The 13710-nt window shown below is 39.5% G+C and overlaps 1 protein-coding gene across 2 annotated transcripts in view; it reads right to left on the bottom strand.

The window, feature by feature from the left end:
* Positions 1-13710, bottom strand: part of ENTPD7 (ectonucleoside triphosphate diphosphohydrolase 7) — a 38436-nt gene that overhangs the window by 13311 nt on the left and 11415 nt on the right. For both annotated transcript variants that reach the window (XM_036735679.1, XM_036735680.1), the window contains exons 3-5: positions 11916-12121; positions 10238-10388; positions 450-553 (exon numbers count right to left, since the gene is read on the bottom strand). In XM_036735679.1, coding sequence (XP_036591574.1) covers positions 450-553; positions 10238-10388; positions 11916-12121 — 461 coding nt within the window. The remainder of the gene's footprint in view (positions 1-449; positions 554-10237; positions 10389-11915; positions 12122-13710) is intronic.

Here is a 13710-nt window from a genome sequence, read left to right on the forward strand (position 1 = left end):
GCAAGCTAAGAGACTAAAGTGCAGTAAATAAGTACTTTCTGCATTCTGACATTTTCTCCTACTTTGATCCAGTTATCCACTTTGCCATTTGATTTGGAAATCAATTATCATTTCTGAAGCCACATGCTGATTCCAAAATTACCATTAACTATGAGAAACCCCACTAGAAATAATCATGTTTAAAAACTAAGTACCCTCCTCAAGCATATGGGTTTTAAACAGAAGATTAAAACCAGGAAAAATCCTTGAAATAAAATGACAACAGATTCATATAACCATGCACAACATGATATATAACATAATCAAGAAAAATTATGCACGTTCAGAAAGATAAAAATTATTTATAAAATGGTCTTGAACGCAATTCAGATGGCTGTGAAATATTTTACTTTTATTAAGACAATACAGCCATTTAAGTGAAAAATCAAGTATATGTTTAGTTCTAATACCTTCTTGTTTTCCAGAGATTACTTCAGCTTGAGAGTGTGAAAAGAGGAAGTCAAACTCCAAGGGTAAATCTTTCACTAGATCAGCCAGTATTGCTAACTGCTTGCTACAAAAAAGACAAGATCCAAAAATGAATATTAAGTAACTTTTCTTGTGTCTCAATCGCCTAGTCCTGTTATTTCGATTTAACCTTTATGTTCTCAATGTTTATTTTCTTTATCTATCTTTTAACTCCTGAAAAAAACGTATCTCTAAGGTTAAAAAAGTCTTCCAACATAGCTTCCACCAATTTTGCTCTAACGGGATACAGTAAGGGATTAAGTACAACTGTGGCTCTGTGCCACACATCGCATGAGTCTGTATAAGCGGCAGGAAAACAACAGCTCAATTCTCTGACTTATAAAATAATTATACCTGTTACTATCTTCAAAGAAAGCCGTGAAATCAACCCACGGTGGTATTAAATTCATTTTCAGTGCCTCATGCAATAAATAATGCACCAGGTCACCGAGTGAGAACCACCGCTGAGTTTCATGAGATTATTTATTTCACCTCCTATGTATAATCTAAAAGTCAACCTTCTTAGATACTAAGACATCAACCAACGAGATCCTTCTCATTTTAATAACACATAGCAAGATCAAAATCCAAAGGTCACTATAACTATGGTTTCAATCATTTTTCTTCTAAAATCTTAAGTGATATTATCAGATAAAGACAACACTAACATTGGCATATAAAACAAAAAATTATAGTAAAAGCAGAAATACTCTGTCAAAGTTAAATGCTCTAACATGGGGGGGGGGTGGAGCGGTGAAGGAGAAGTTGAAGAAAACTTGAATGCCGAATGTAAGGCCTATACCACCAGAGTCAGAAATTTAAGATGATGGTAGGGGAAGGGAAGGGAGTGGATGGTAAAGAGAATATATGAAAGGGAGAGAAGAAAAAAAATATATATATATATTTATTTACAAAATGTATTTTGGCAAAGGGCTATTACTATACATATCTCCATAATCTAAACGTTATTCAACAGCAAATGCATTATTACAATCAGACAATTTCAAAGTTTACAGTATATCTTTTTTGTTATTTAAGATTTTTGTGAAGATAGAAATTGAATTACAAATATTCATTCGGCTAAAGATGATGTAGCTACCAAAACGTCATTACTTCTTAAATATTTTGTTAACTGTTTAAAAAGAAAAGGAAAGGGAGGAAAATGTGGCCAATAACTAAGCAAAGCCAATTTGTGTTTTTCTAGATTTCAAATGGCTAGAAACACATTATTGGCTCGGGATATAATTGTTACCTGAGTTTCAGTTGAGAATAACACTTAAGACTCAAACCTGTATAGAAATAACTGTGGTACGGTAGTGTGTGGGTAATTAAGGCGGGCTTTTAGCACTTATTTAATCAAGTGCCCTTGGAGAGTTTGGCCTTTGTTTCTTTAGGAGTCTGATGATCTTCTTGCCTCAAGGGAAAGCCTGGTTTGCATGGGTTTGAGTGACATGTTTATGACGCCAGAGGCTTTTAGTCCACGTGGGTTTAAGTCGAATGTTTGTGATGATTTTAGGTCACGTGGTGAGGCCTGGAACAGAATATATAAACCCAGAGATTGGCATCCTGCCTTGGGGCTCTCAGCTACTGGAAGAGTGGCGTGGGACTCTGGGCAGCTGCTCTAAGAGTCTCCCAGCTTGTGAACCCAGATGTTGATGCTTTCTTGGTAACTACGAGTTGTGATTTGGTCTGTTTCTAATGTATGTTTGTGATTTGTTTGTATTTGCTCTGAAATTCAGGTTGCTGGCTTTTCGTCCTGAAAGACTGTTAACTCCTTAATGTTATTTTTCTTAGTAAAGCAGATCAAAAGAACCTGTGCTGGCAGCATTCTTGTTGGGCTTGTGTTAGTCTTTCACTCCCACTTGTTGTTACAAGTAGGAGCCGGGAACTCCCAGGGCCAAGCCCTGCCTCTGACAAACGTAGGCTCTTTAACCTCTTGGTACTTTGGGCACTAATTCTCTAAGACCACAACTGGCAGAGAATGTGCAATGCTGCACTGGCAGAGGCAATTTCCTCATCCTATGCTAAAGCAATCACAGGTCCAATCCCTGTCACTAACAACATCAAATACAATGTATAAATTTCAGAGTTAAATAATATCAACAGAGGAAAGATACCATGAGAGCATAGGGCTAGATAGCTATCCTCCACTAAGCCAGACAGCGAGGTGGTGCCACTGCACAGAGAGCACCAGGCCTGGAGTCAGGAAGACTCATCTTCCTGAGTTTAAATCTGGCCTCAGACACTTCCTAGCTGTGTGACCCTGGGCAAGTCACTTATCTCTGTTTGCCTCAGTTTCCTCATCTGTAAAATGAGCATGAGAAGGAAATGGCAAACCATGCCAGTATCTTTGCCAAGAAAATCCCAAATGGGGTCACAAAGAATTGGACACAAATGAAAAACAACTGAACTGAGCGATGCAGAGAATTTGGGAAATGAAGCCATACAACTACATTCATTATCTTATGACTGGAAGAGGCCTCAGAGGTCAGTCACAGACTTATGAGCTCCAAGGGAATTCCGATCACCTTGCCCAGTGCCTTTATACAAGACAACTAAGGTCCCAAGAGGATCAGTCACCCATGGTAATACAGAGTCAGTAAGCAGCAAAGCAAGGAGTCAAATCCAAGTCTTGGAACTCCAAATTCAGTGCTCCTGCCACTATACCACATGCATCATGCTCTATCCTGTGTAAAATCATCTGCCCCTACTGGGTAAGCTCTGTGAGGCTGGTGACCACGCTTATTTATCTTCATATCTCATCTAATACTGAGCATACTGACAAGGCCTCAGGGTCTTAGCTGCTGAATGAACTCCAAATGAATAAACAGACTTTCTCTCAAGAAACTACAAAGATGCAAACCTTCTATAGGGAGGTTGGTGACATATTAACAGGGAGGTTACAAACAGGGCAAGAAAAGGGCTATTCCTTTACAAGTCCCTATTTAATTAACAGTTATATTCAGTGTTTCTACTTTAATGCAAAAAAAAATCACCATTCAAAATATGATGTATGAATTTAACGCTATTGTTCTATATAAAATGAGTGAGAAATTCAAAGAAACATAGAAAAACATATATGAACTTGTGCAGAGCCACATGAGCAGAATCTAAAGAATAAATGAAATGACTGCAAGTGTGTAAGTGAAAATGTCACTAAAACACCAGTAATGGTCTCAATGAACAAATAATGAAAAAACCCTCCTTCTCAGCAGAGTCAGAGGACTAAAAAGGTAGAATGTTGCATACATTGTCAGATGAAGTCATTGTAACTACTTTTCTTTATTATATTAAGGGAAGAAGGGATTGTCTCAGAAACTACTGTGATAAAAGAACAAAAGGCATCAGTAAAACTTATTTGTAAGAAATGAAATTCCTTGTTCACAAAAAGGAATGAGATGGAGCAGAGATTTCATGAGGACAGGCTGAACAGCAGCAAATGACGTGGCCCTCCTCCTCCTCCCCTTTGCTCTAGTCACCTGAGACGTGGCAGTGGCTGTAACATTGGCCAAAGTCTTCAGACTCAGCACAGCCCACCTGGTATGCCCTCTGACCTCACCAGTCTTCTTTATCAACAACCTTCCTTCCCAGGCTATGCAATCTTGGGCTGTTCATAGATTTTGTGATAAACAGCTGTGGTTCTCATTCTCATTCTTGTCAGAATTCTAGATCTCTAGAGGCTACAATGACTTCCTTTTAGGTCTGCTGGAGCCAATACCTGTTACTTCATCATGAATGTCTGAAACATTCCTCATTATGCCTTGCTTCCCTCGGCAGCAATTTGAGAATCTCTTAAGCTCTCAAAGACACGCTCACTGGGGATCAGAACCAGATCATTATACACGATTACAGACACATGGTATCTGTAAGGTCTAACTTTGATAGACTTGGCTCTCCTCAGCAATGCAAAGTTCAAAGACAGTTCCAAGACTCACGATGGAAAAAGCTATGCACATCCAGAGAAAGAATTACGGAGTCTGAATGCAGATTGAGGCAAACTTTGCTCTCTTTTTTTTCCTTCTTTTTTGGTTTTGTTTCTTCTTTCTCATGATTCATTCCATTGGTTATAATTCTTCTTTACAACTGGACTATTATGTAGTTCAATGTGAAGGTATATGTAGAACCCACGTTGGATTACATGCCGTCTTGGGGGGACGGGGAGGAGAAGGAGGGAGAGAAAATTTGGAACACAAAAACTTGTGGAACTGAGTGTTGTAAACTAAAAATAAAAAATAAATTTATTAAAATAAAAAAGATACCCTCACCATCATCTTCAAGAAACATCCTCACCTCCTACTTAACCAAGAAAATGGAGGCCAGTCATGAGTTACCTTCCTCCAGTTCCACAACTCAAAAATCCCTCTCATCTTTACTCATACTCTCCTCCTTTATCTAGTCACAGAGGAAAAGGGGGCCCTTTTGATCAAAGCCAAACCTTCTGCCCTCAATGTCATCTCCTCCCACCTACTCTGGAAGTGGCCCCTTCAATTCTCTCTCATCTTCAATTCCCCCTGTCAGACTGGTGCCTTCCTCATTTGCCCACAAATATGCTCTGATCTACAATGTCTTTAAAAAAAAACCCTTTACCACATCACACCTATCAGACTGGCATAACATAACATAACATAACTAACATAACAAAACAGGAAAATTATAAAAGCTGGAGAAGATGTGGGAAAATTGGAAAACTTAATGCATTGTTGGTGGAGGTGTGAACTGATCCAACCATTTTGGAGAACAATTTGTAACTATGCTCAAAAGGCTATAAAAATGTGCATGCCCTTTGACCCTACAATACCACTTCTAGGGACGTATCCCAACGAGACCATACAAATGGAAAAAGAACCCACATGTACAAAAATATTTATAGCAGATCTTTTTGTGGTCGCAAAGAATCAGAGATTGAGGGGAGGCCCATCAATTGGGGAATGGCTGAACAAGTTGTGGTTATGAATGTAATGGAATGCTATTGCGCTATAAGAAATGATGAGCAGGTGGACTTGGGAAAAATATGGAAAGATATACTGATGCTGAGTGAGGGGAGCAGAACCAGGAGAACACTGTACACAGTTACAGCCACATTGTACAATGACTAACTTTGATAGACTTGGCTTTTCTCAGCAATGCAAGGTTCTAAGATAACTCCAAAAGACTCATGATAGAAAATGCTGTCCACATTCAGAGAAAGAATTATGGAGTCTGAATGCAGATCGAAGCATATTATTTGCTCTCTCTTTGTTTTGTTTTTTCTTTCTCGTGGTTCATTCCATTGGTTATAATTCTTCCCTGCAACATGACTGAAAATATGTTTAATGTGAATGTATATGTAGAGCTTATATCAGAATGCATGCCATCTTGGGGTGGGGAAGAAAATTTGGAACTCAAAAGCTTGTGGAACTAAATGTTATAAACTAAAAATTAATTAATTAACTAATTAAAAAACTTGCCTTTTCCCTGCTGCCCACGTGCCCCTTCCTTTTACTGCTAAGCTCTTAGAAAGGATCATCTCCACTTAAAAGTTTCCACTATGAGTTCACCCAGTTACTTCTGATTCCCTTGAAAGCTGGCTCTTAATCCTATCACTATTGAAACAGCTTTGTCTAGAGCCATCAATGATCTCCTAATGGCTAGCTCTGATGAGCTTCATTCTAGCTGTTCCTCAGGAGCTTCTCCCTTGATTTCTGTAATAACTAACTAGCTAATTCTCTAACACATATTCCCCCCACCCCACCCCCTTGGCCCCTCACTTCCAGTTTTCCTACTTGTTTGATTGCTCCTTCTCCACTTGAAATTATAATGGGAAAAAATGCAACATTCAGAGTTGGAGGTACTGGGTTCAGACCCTAGTTCTGCTAATTCAGTGACCATAGACAAGACACAAAAATCTGAGACACTCCATTTCTTTACCTGTCAAATGAGAACTAGCTGCTACCTATAGCCCCTTCCAGCTCTAGATCTGTGACCACCTGTCCATATTTAGGTCGCCATTCATGCCCTTGGAGGATGATGTGAGATGTGGTGGAGATGGACTCAACAAGAATGGATACTGAATGGATACCAATAAGGAAAGTGAGTCCCAGAGGGGTTAAGCAGGAAAGAACTAAGATCTGACCCTACATCCTCTCCTCCACATTCAGTAGCCTTTGTACCCATTTTCTGGCATTCCAATTAAAAGGAGCTGCTGTGCATCCTCCCTAAATTTGGTTAGCTAATTATTTATTTGAAAAAGTGTCAGGGAACACTCAGGAATGACTTTATGACTTACTCAAGTGAACAATAAAATTTACAATCAAGACTGACCCAACATTTTCATACTGGGGACGATTCATTCCAACAGTCAAGTTGACTTATAGCTAGACTAGATCTAAAAAATCATGTAGGTAGATTAGGCCTCTTAGAGTGCCAGGTTCTTAATTATCAGCAAACCCTTCAATTCTGACAAAAATGAGTAATGATGACAATAGGCAACATTTAAATGGTCCTTTAAAGGTTCATAAATTACTTAAATTTCATTCGCCCTTCCCATAAAAAGGTCAAATACATCTTTGACTCTCTCTTCTCCTTTAGCCCTAGCCAATCAATAGTTTTAAAGTCCTTTTGATTCACTCTCAGGTGGTGTCGATCTCATTCCTCCCAGATCTACTCATTCTGCCACCACCCTCATATAAGGCCTTGCTCACCCCTCAACTAGCTAGTGGAAGAGGGGACCAAAGGGTCTCCCAGTCTACAGACAGATTCTCCCCTTTTCAAATCCATCCTTTACAGTTGTAGAGTCAAATACAAACAGAAACAGAACCCTTCAGGGGCACAATGACTTAAAAAGTCACAAATTTACATTATGTTGTATTATATTTTTACTTATTTTGTTAAACATTTCTCAATTACATTCGAGTCTGGTTCCAGCAGATGAAAAACTTGGGAGTTTGGAAGGTCCCTGTTGCCAGTCAGTTTGACTGTTTTGCCAAGCTGCTAAAATTATCTTTCTAATGTTCTAATGTCACTTCCCTGACTCTCTACTGCCACTGAAGGGACAATAAAATACAAATTCCTTAGCCCAGCATTTAAATATTCCTTCTCCACAACAATACAACCTACACTTCCAGCTTTACGTCTCACCACTGTCCTATAATAATAGCAAACATTTATATATAACTTACCATGTACCAGGAACTTTAGCATTTTACAAGTATTATTTCATTTTTCCTCATAATAACCCTGGGAGGTAGGTGCAATTATTAATCCCACTTTACAGAAAAGGAAATGAGACAAACAAATGTTAAGTGACTTGGGAGGAGGGTCAAACAGCTCCAAATGTATAAAGTCAGATTTGAAGTAGGGTCTTCCTGACTCTAGGCCCAGCACTCTATCCACTGTACCACTGAGTTTTTCTGTGATCTCATCCTACACGTTCACTTGGCCCACCCTCATATCCTCATTCCCTCCCCATCTCCATCTACTGAAATTCTTTTCTTCCTTCAAGGCCCCCCTCAAGCATCATCTCCTCTACAAGAACCCTTTCAGTCTCCCTAACCCTATACCACCCCCACAGCTACAAGTGATCTGCTGCAATTTTTCTAGAGCATTTTGGATTTCTCCTTTCCCCAACAGAACCATGTGTATATGCTGTCTTAGTCTGTGTCTCAATGGCAAGGTTCATCATTTTTTTTCTCATTTTTTATCTGCAGCAGCCAGCATAGCTCCTTGTAGTTGCTAAGGGTTTATGACACATTTGTTGCATTGCATTGATTGGTTTTGCTTATGTTTTTCTTTGGCAAAAAGAAAAATTTAGTAAGGAGGAAGTACCAAGAATGTAAAGAAAGGCATTAATAAACCTTTTTTAAAAGAAAGATGTTTTTTAAAAAGGGAGAAAGAATGTCTGAAGATTCCTTTGAAAAACCAAAGAATAAAGCAAAAAACACCTGGTAGTTTATTTGTGTTTAGCAAACACAGGAGGCCCTGGCATTTGTAGGAAATGGAACAAAGACAGAGAGGAAAGATGGAGAGGAAAATGAGAGAGACTGGGAATAGCTATGGCTCTGATCAGCTGAGCTAGAAAAAATTAGACTAGCCCAGATGTCGAGAAGACTGGATCCAATCATGGTGAACTGAGGTTTGCTCTTTAAAAGCTGCAAGACCATAGACATGGATGAGTCAAGTCAGTCTCAAAATTAGTCAGCAGAGGGAGCAATATTTCAGTATCAAATCAGTCACCTTTACAATTCTAAATAAAATGGCAAAGTTCCTCACCCTACCCAAAGATCCCCCAACTGTCCCGCCCCCCTCATACTGCTCTTCCCTTACTCTTTTATCTTTTAGGTCCAAACAGTTACAGGCCATGCCTTCCCCAAGTGCTCCAAGCTCCAAAATTACCCCTTCTTTCTCCTCCCCACCAATCTAAATTCCCAGTGACCACTCCTTCTCTGCCCCCTGTAACTGCAGGTGTCCCTGAGGGTCCTGTCCTGGGTCCTCTTCTCTTCTCTTTCCACACTACTTCACTTAAAGATCTCATCAACTCCCAGATACTACCATATCTATGCTGATGATTCTCAAATCTGCCTTTCCTGCCCCAATTTCTCTGCTGACTTCTAATCTTGCATCTCCAACTGCCTTTAGATATCCTGAACTGGATGTCCAGTAGACATCAAACTAAACATGTTCAACACAGAACTATCTTTCCCCCTCAAGTCTTCCCTACCTCCTAACTTCCCTATTTCTGCAGAAAACAACACCATTCTCCCAGTCACTCAGGCTCCCAATCTAGGAGTTCATCCTGGATTCCCCACTCCCTCTCACCCCCACATCCAAGCTGTTGTTAAGGCCTGCTGATTTCATCTTTGCAATATCTCTTGAATATACTGCCTTCTCACTGATGTTGCCTTAAACATGGTGCAGGCCTTCACCACCTCATGCTTGATCAGTGCAATAGCCTTCTGGTGGGTCTGCCTGCCTCAAGTCTCTTCCCACTCCAATCCATCCTCATTCAGCCACTAATGTGATTTTCCTAAAAAGCATGTTCCAGCTACTCTATAAACTCCTGTGGCTCCCTAACATCTCCAGGATCAAATATGAAGTGCTCTGCATGGCAACAAAGCCCTTCATAACCTAGCCCCCTCCTACCTTTCCAGTCTTCTTACACCTTGTTCCTCAACATGTACTTTTTGATGCAGTGACCAACTGGCCTTCTGGCTGATTCATTCTCCTGGCTCCTGGAGTTTTCTCTGGTTGTCCCCCATGCCTGGAATGTCCTCTCTCCTCATTTCTGCCTACTGCCTTCCCTGGCCCCCTTTAAGTTCCAACTAAATCCTATCTCTTACAGGAGGTTTTTTACCAACTCTTCTTAATTCTAATGCTGATTACTTCCTATTTATCTTGGATATAGCTTGCTTTGTATATATTTCTATGCACGTTGTCTTCCCCATTAGATTGTGAACTCCTAGAAGGCAGTGCTTAGCACAGAGCCTGGCACATAGTAGGCACTTATTACATTTTATTAACTAACAGACTGATTTGACTAAGGTATGAATGATCAATTAGCCTTCCCGGGGAGTATTTGCATCACAAAAGGAGAGCAGAGAATCCAAAGGAATCTCCAGTTATGGAGATAAGAGAGGCTACTCCATGTGCTCCAGGCCTACTCCAGACAATCAAGATCAATTTCCTCCTCCGCGCTCAGGCTAAAGAACTCAAATACATATCATCCCCATTTTATTTAAACTCTCTCTACTCTCACCTCTCTGGAAGAAGTCTCATGCCCGCTGTGCACAGGATATAGAGAGGTGTTTCTTTGTGTTTCTTCACAGGCACATGAGCAGCAGCAAAACTCAGCAGAGGGCGAAGGTAATCACTAGCATGTTCTGGAGTTTCTGCCATTGCAGAAATCCCTAAACAAAAATTAAAATAATTTGTAAAGGTTCTACATACAATTTTTTTTTTCTACATACAATTAAAAAAAACACCACTACCACCTCAGTCCCAAAGGATTTAACTGCCAGAGTCCTTCAAACTTCCCTGTGTCTACGAAGGGCATCACCTGCCCTCAACCACCCTACTTTAAACCTTCAGATCAACAGCCTCCTAAATGGTCTCCCTGCTTCCAATCTCTCCTCCACCCATGCTAATGGCCACAGCTGCCAACATATTATCTCTCAGGCAGATATCCGAAGCATTCAGTGGTTCCCTATGGACTTTGGGATAAAATGCAAACTCCTCATCCTAGAATTTTAGGCTCTCACAAATAGCTCCAATCATGTGTAAAATGGATAATTTAGATTATTCTAAATTAAAAATGTCTTGTATAAATAAAACCAATGTAGCCAAGACTAGAAGAAAAGTTAAAAACTGGGGAAAAAAACTTTCATAGACATCTCTCAGATAGGTTATGGTTGTGATGGAATATTGCTGTGATATAAGAAATGGTGAGCTGGTTGATTCAGAAAAACTTGGAAAGACTTGGACCTATGAAGGAAGATGCTATCCACCTCCAAAGAAAGAACTGACAAATAGAAATATTCAGTGTTTGTCTTACACATATGTATTGTGTATCTATGTGTGTATGTTTATAGATGTGTAGGTATATGTATATATACTCAAGTTTAATTGTAGCCTTCTGGAGGGGGGGGCAGGGAGATAAAAATAAAATAAAAAGTACAAAGCAGAGAACAAAAGAAAACCTAGAAGGAAGCACAGAAAAGTTGGGTTGGTTTGAAAACAATGGTAGAATTTATTACATAGGTTTTTGTGAAATGGAAATTTATTGTCTTATATTGAATCCTTTCTCATGCTCTGCTGTGTGCATGGAAATGTTCTTTTTTTCTTTTCTTGTTTTGTATTTAAGTTTAAAATGATTAATTTTTTAAAAATGGCTCCTACCTCCCTTCCCAGTTTTTAATCTCACAATGATTCCTTTCATACTTTATATATCAGCCAAGCTAGACCACTAGTTGTTCTCTAAATTCAACTTTATATGTCCCGCTGTGCATCTGCACAAACCAAGCATGTCCCTGCAATATTCTCCCTCATTTCCTCAAAATCATCATCATCCTTCAAAGATCAGCTCAGGTACCACCATCTCATCCTTGAAGCTCCCAGCTGTTAATATTCTCGCTCTCTTCAGATTCCCTTGTATTTACTTATGTAGATACATGTTGTTCTCCTTAGTAAAAAGCTTCTGGAGAGTAGGGATATGTATAGCCAAGATCTTTATAAGCAGTAGGTGCTTAATAAAAGTATGTAGAAGTAAACTGATTTGAAACATGAATTTATGAGGACTCAGAACAAGAGACCCACTTCCTACCCCACTCCCAAAGCAGTCATGAGGAGAAAAGATGGATTCCTTCCTTCTTTTCCCCTACCCCCTTCTACTTAATGTGGATATTTATCACCATACAAGAAAACAGCCCCATTAGTACCTGGTTTAATTTTTTTAACCACTGGTTGGCTGTTGCGATCTCTCATCTGTTTGATATCCAGCAAATCATGTGGGTTCCCATTATGACGTGGCCAGAAATAAACAAAAATCCTGGAGCCACTGCTGCCACAGTCTACCACAAGGCCATAATTCAGAGTTAGGTCTTCAGTATCTGTAGCCTCCAGATCTCCTACTCGAGCTAAATACCTGAGAAAAGGGAAAGAGGAGCTAGAGTTAAGCAGCTGTGGAAAACAGGAGCCCAATCCCACCACATATAGAAAGCATGGCAAACAAGGCTTCCTGGAATGGATTTCAATACTGATGACTGTACTGACAGACATGAACACAGTCAGAATGCTTTACCAAGTCTGCTCTGCCAGAAGCATTTAACCAAAGTAATTCCTACTGCCTTTAAGAGTATTATTGTTCACTGACCTCTATGAACTGATACAGACCAAAGGGAGAAGAACTCATTTACACAATGATAGCATTATAAAGAAAAACAACTTTGAAAGACTTCATTTCACAGATCAGTGCAATGACAAACTATAATTCCAGAGGACCTGCCTCCTGACAAAGAGGTAAAAGACTTAAAACGCAGAATGAGACCTATCTTTTTGGACATGGCCAATGTGGGAATTTGTTCTGCTTGACTATGTATGTTTGTTTGAATGTTCTGTTTTTCTTCCTTTTTTTTTTTTTAAATTCAATGGTGGGGGTGGGGGTGGAAGAGAAAATAAATACTTGTTAATTCAAAAAATACAATCAACTTTTAAAAAAGCAGAATTGCTCATTCACACCACACTTTGGTGAAGCACCAAAGCCGACTGTTGCAGCAAACTTTTTCACCCTGTACAACAGAGTACACAGCAGCCCCTAGTTAACATCATGCTTATATGGGGATTTTTTCACATTCTTAGGGGAAATGTTCCCAGAGACGTGGGTAAGGTATATGCTGAGAAATATGAGCTAGAGCTAGAAGGTGACATTCATTGTGATCTGGCAGAATTAAGAGAACAGGGCTTTCCTCTCAAAGCACCATTTTGAACAATGAGGTGAGGCTGAGAGTTCTGGTGAGGTAAACCACGTCATCATCGCTCTGAGGTAATACCATCACTGAAGTTATTGCTTCAGTTAATATTTCAGTTTTCTCAGAACCCGAATCAAAAAACTCTAACTATTGCTAACTCTTATTCAAGGGTTTCATCAGCACAGTCTGAGAGCCCTACCATATAGCTCATATGTTGACAGAGCTGGCTCAGTTGAAAGACAAAGAGTTTTTCACATTAGTGTATCTGCCTCCTCTCTCCTAACTGTAGATGGATGGTTGTCTGGAAAAGCCTAGCATTTCTAATAAAGTCAGGTCTAAAAGACAAGTAATTTATCAATCCTTTTGAGCAGACATCAAAAGTGACAACAAAGTAGAATGAGGATGATTTCCTTAACTGCTCGTTGTTACTAAGCTGTGAGCCAATATTACGTGTAGGTGTTATGTACGATGAAATTACTGTTCCAACTCTACCATGGCCTTTTTTTTCTGGATTTAAACAAGTTGCTAGGTATCATGGCACAATAGGTAAAACACCTGCCTTTTTCCTACTTGGATAATGGTGTTTCCCATAAAGCCCTGGAAAGAAATATTATATAAGTAAACAAAATTAAGCCTACACAGGCTTTATATCAAAAGACTCCCATCCCAGAATCATTTACCATCATCTTCAATGAATGTTGAAATACCAATCATTATAATAGTGAAGCATTTCACCCCCAGTTATCCATGGTCTTCCTAATTTCCC

Source organism: Trichosurus vulpecula, chromosome 8, assembly GCF_011100635.1.
Source record: "Trichosurus vulpecula isolate mTriVul1 chromosome 8, mTriVul1.pri, whole genome shotgun sequence".
NCBI lineage: Eukaryota > Metazoa > Chordata > Mammalia > Diprotodontia > Phalangeridae > Trichosurus > Trichosurus vulpecula.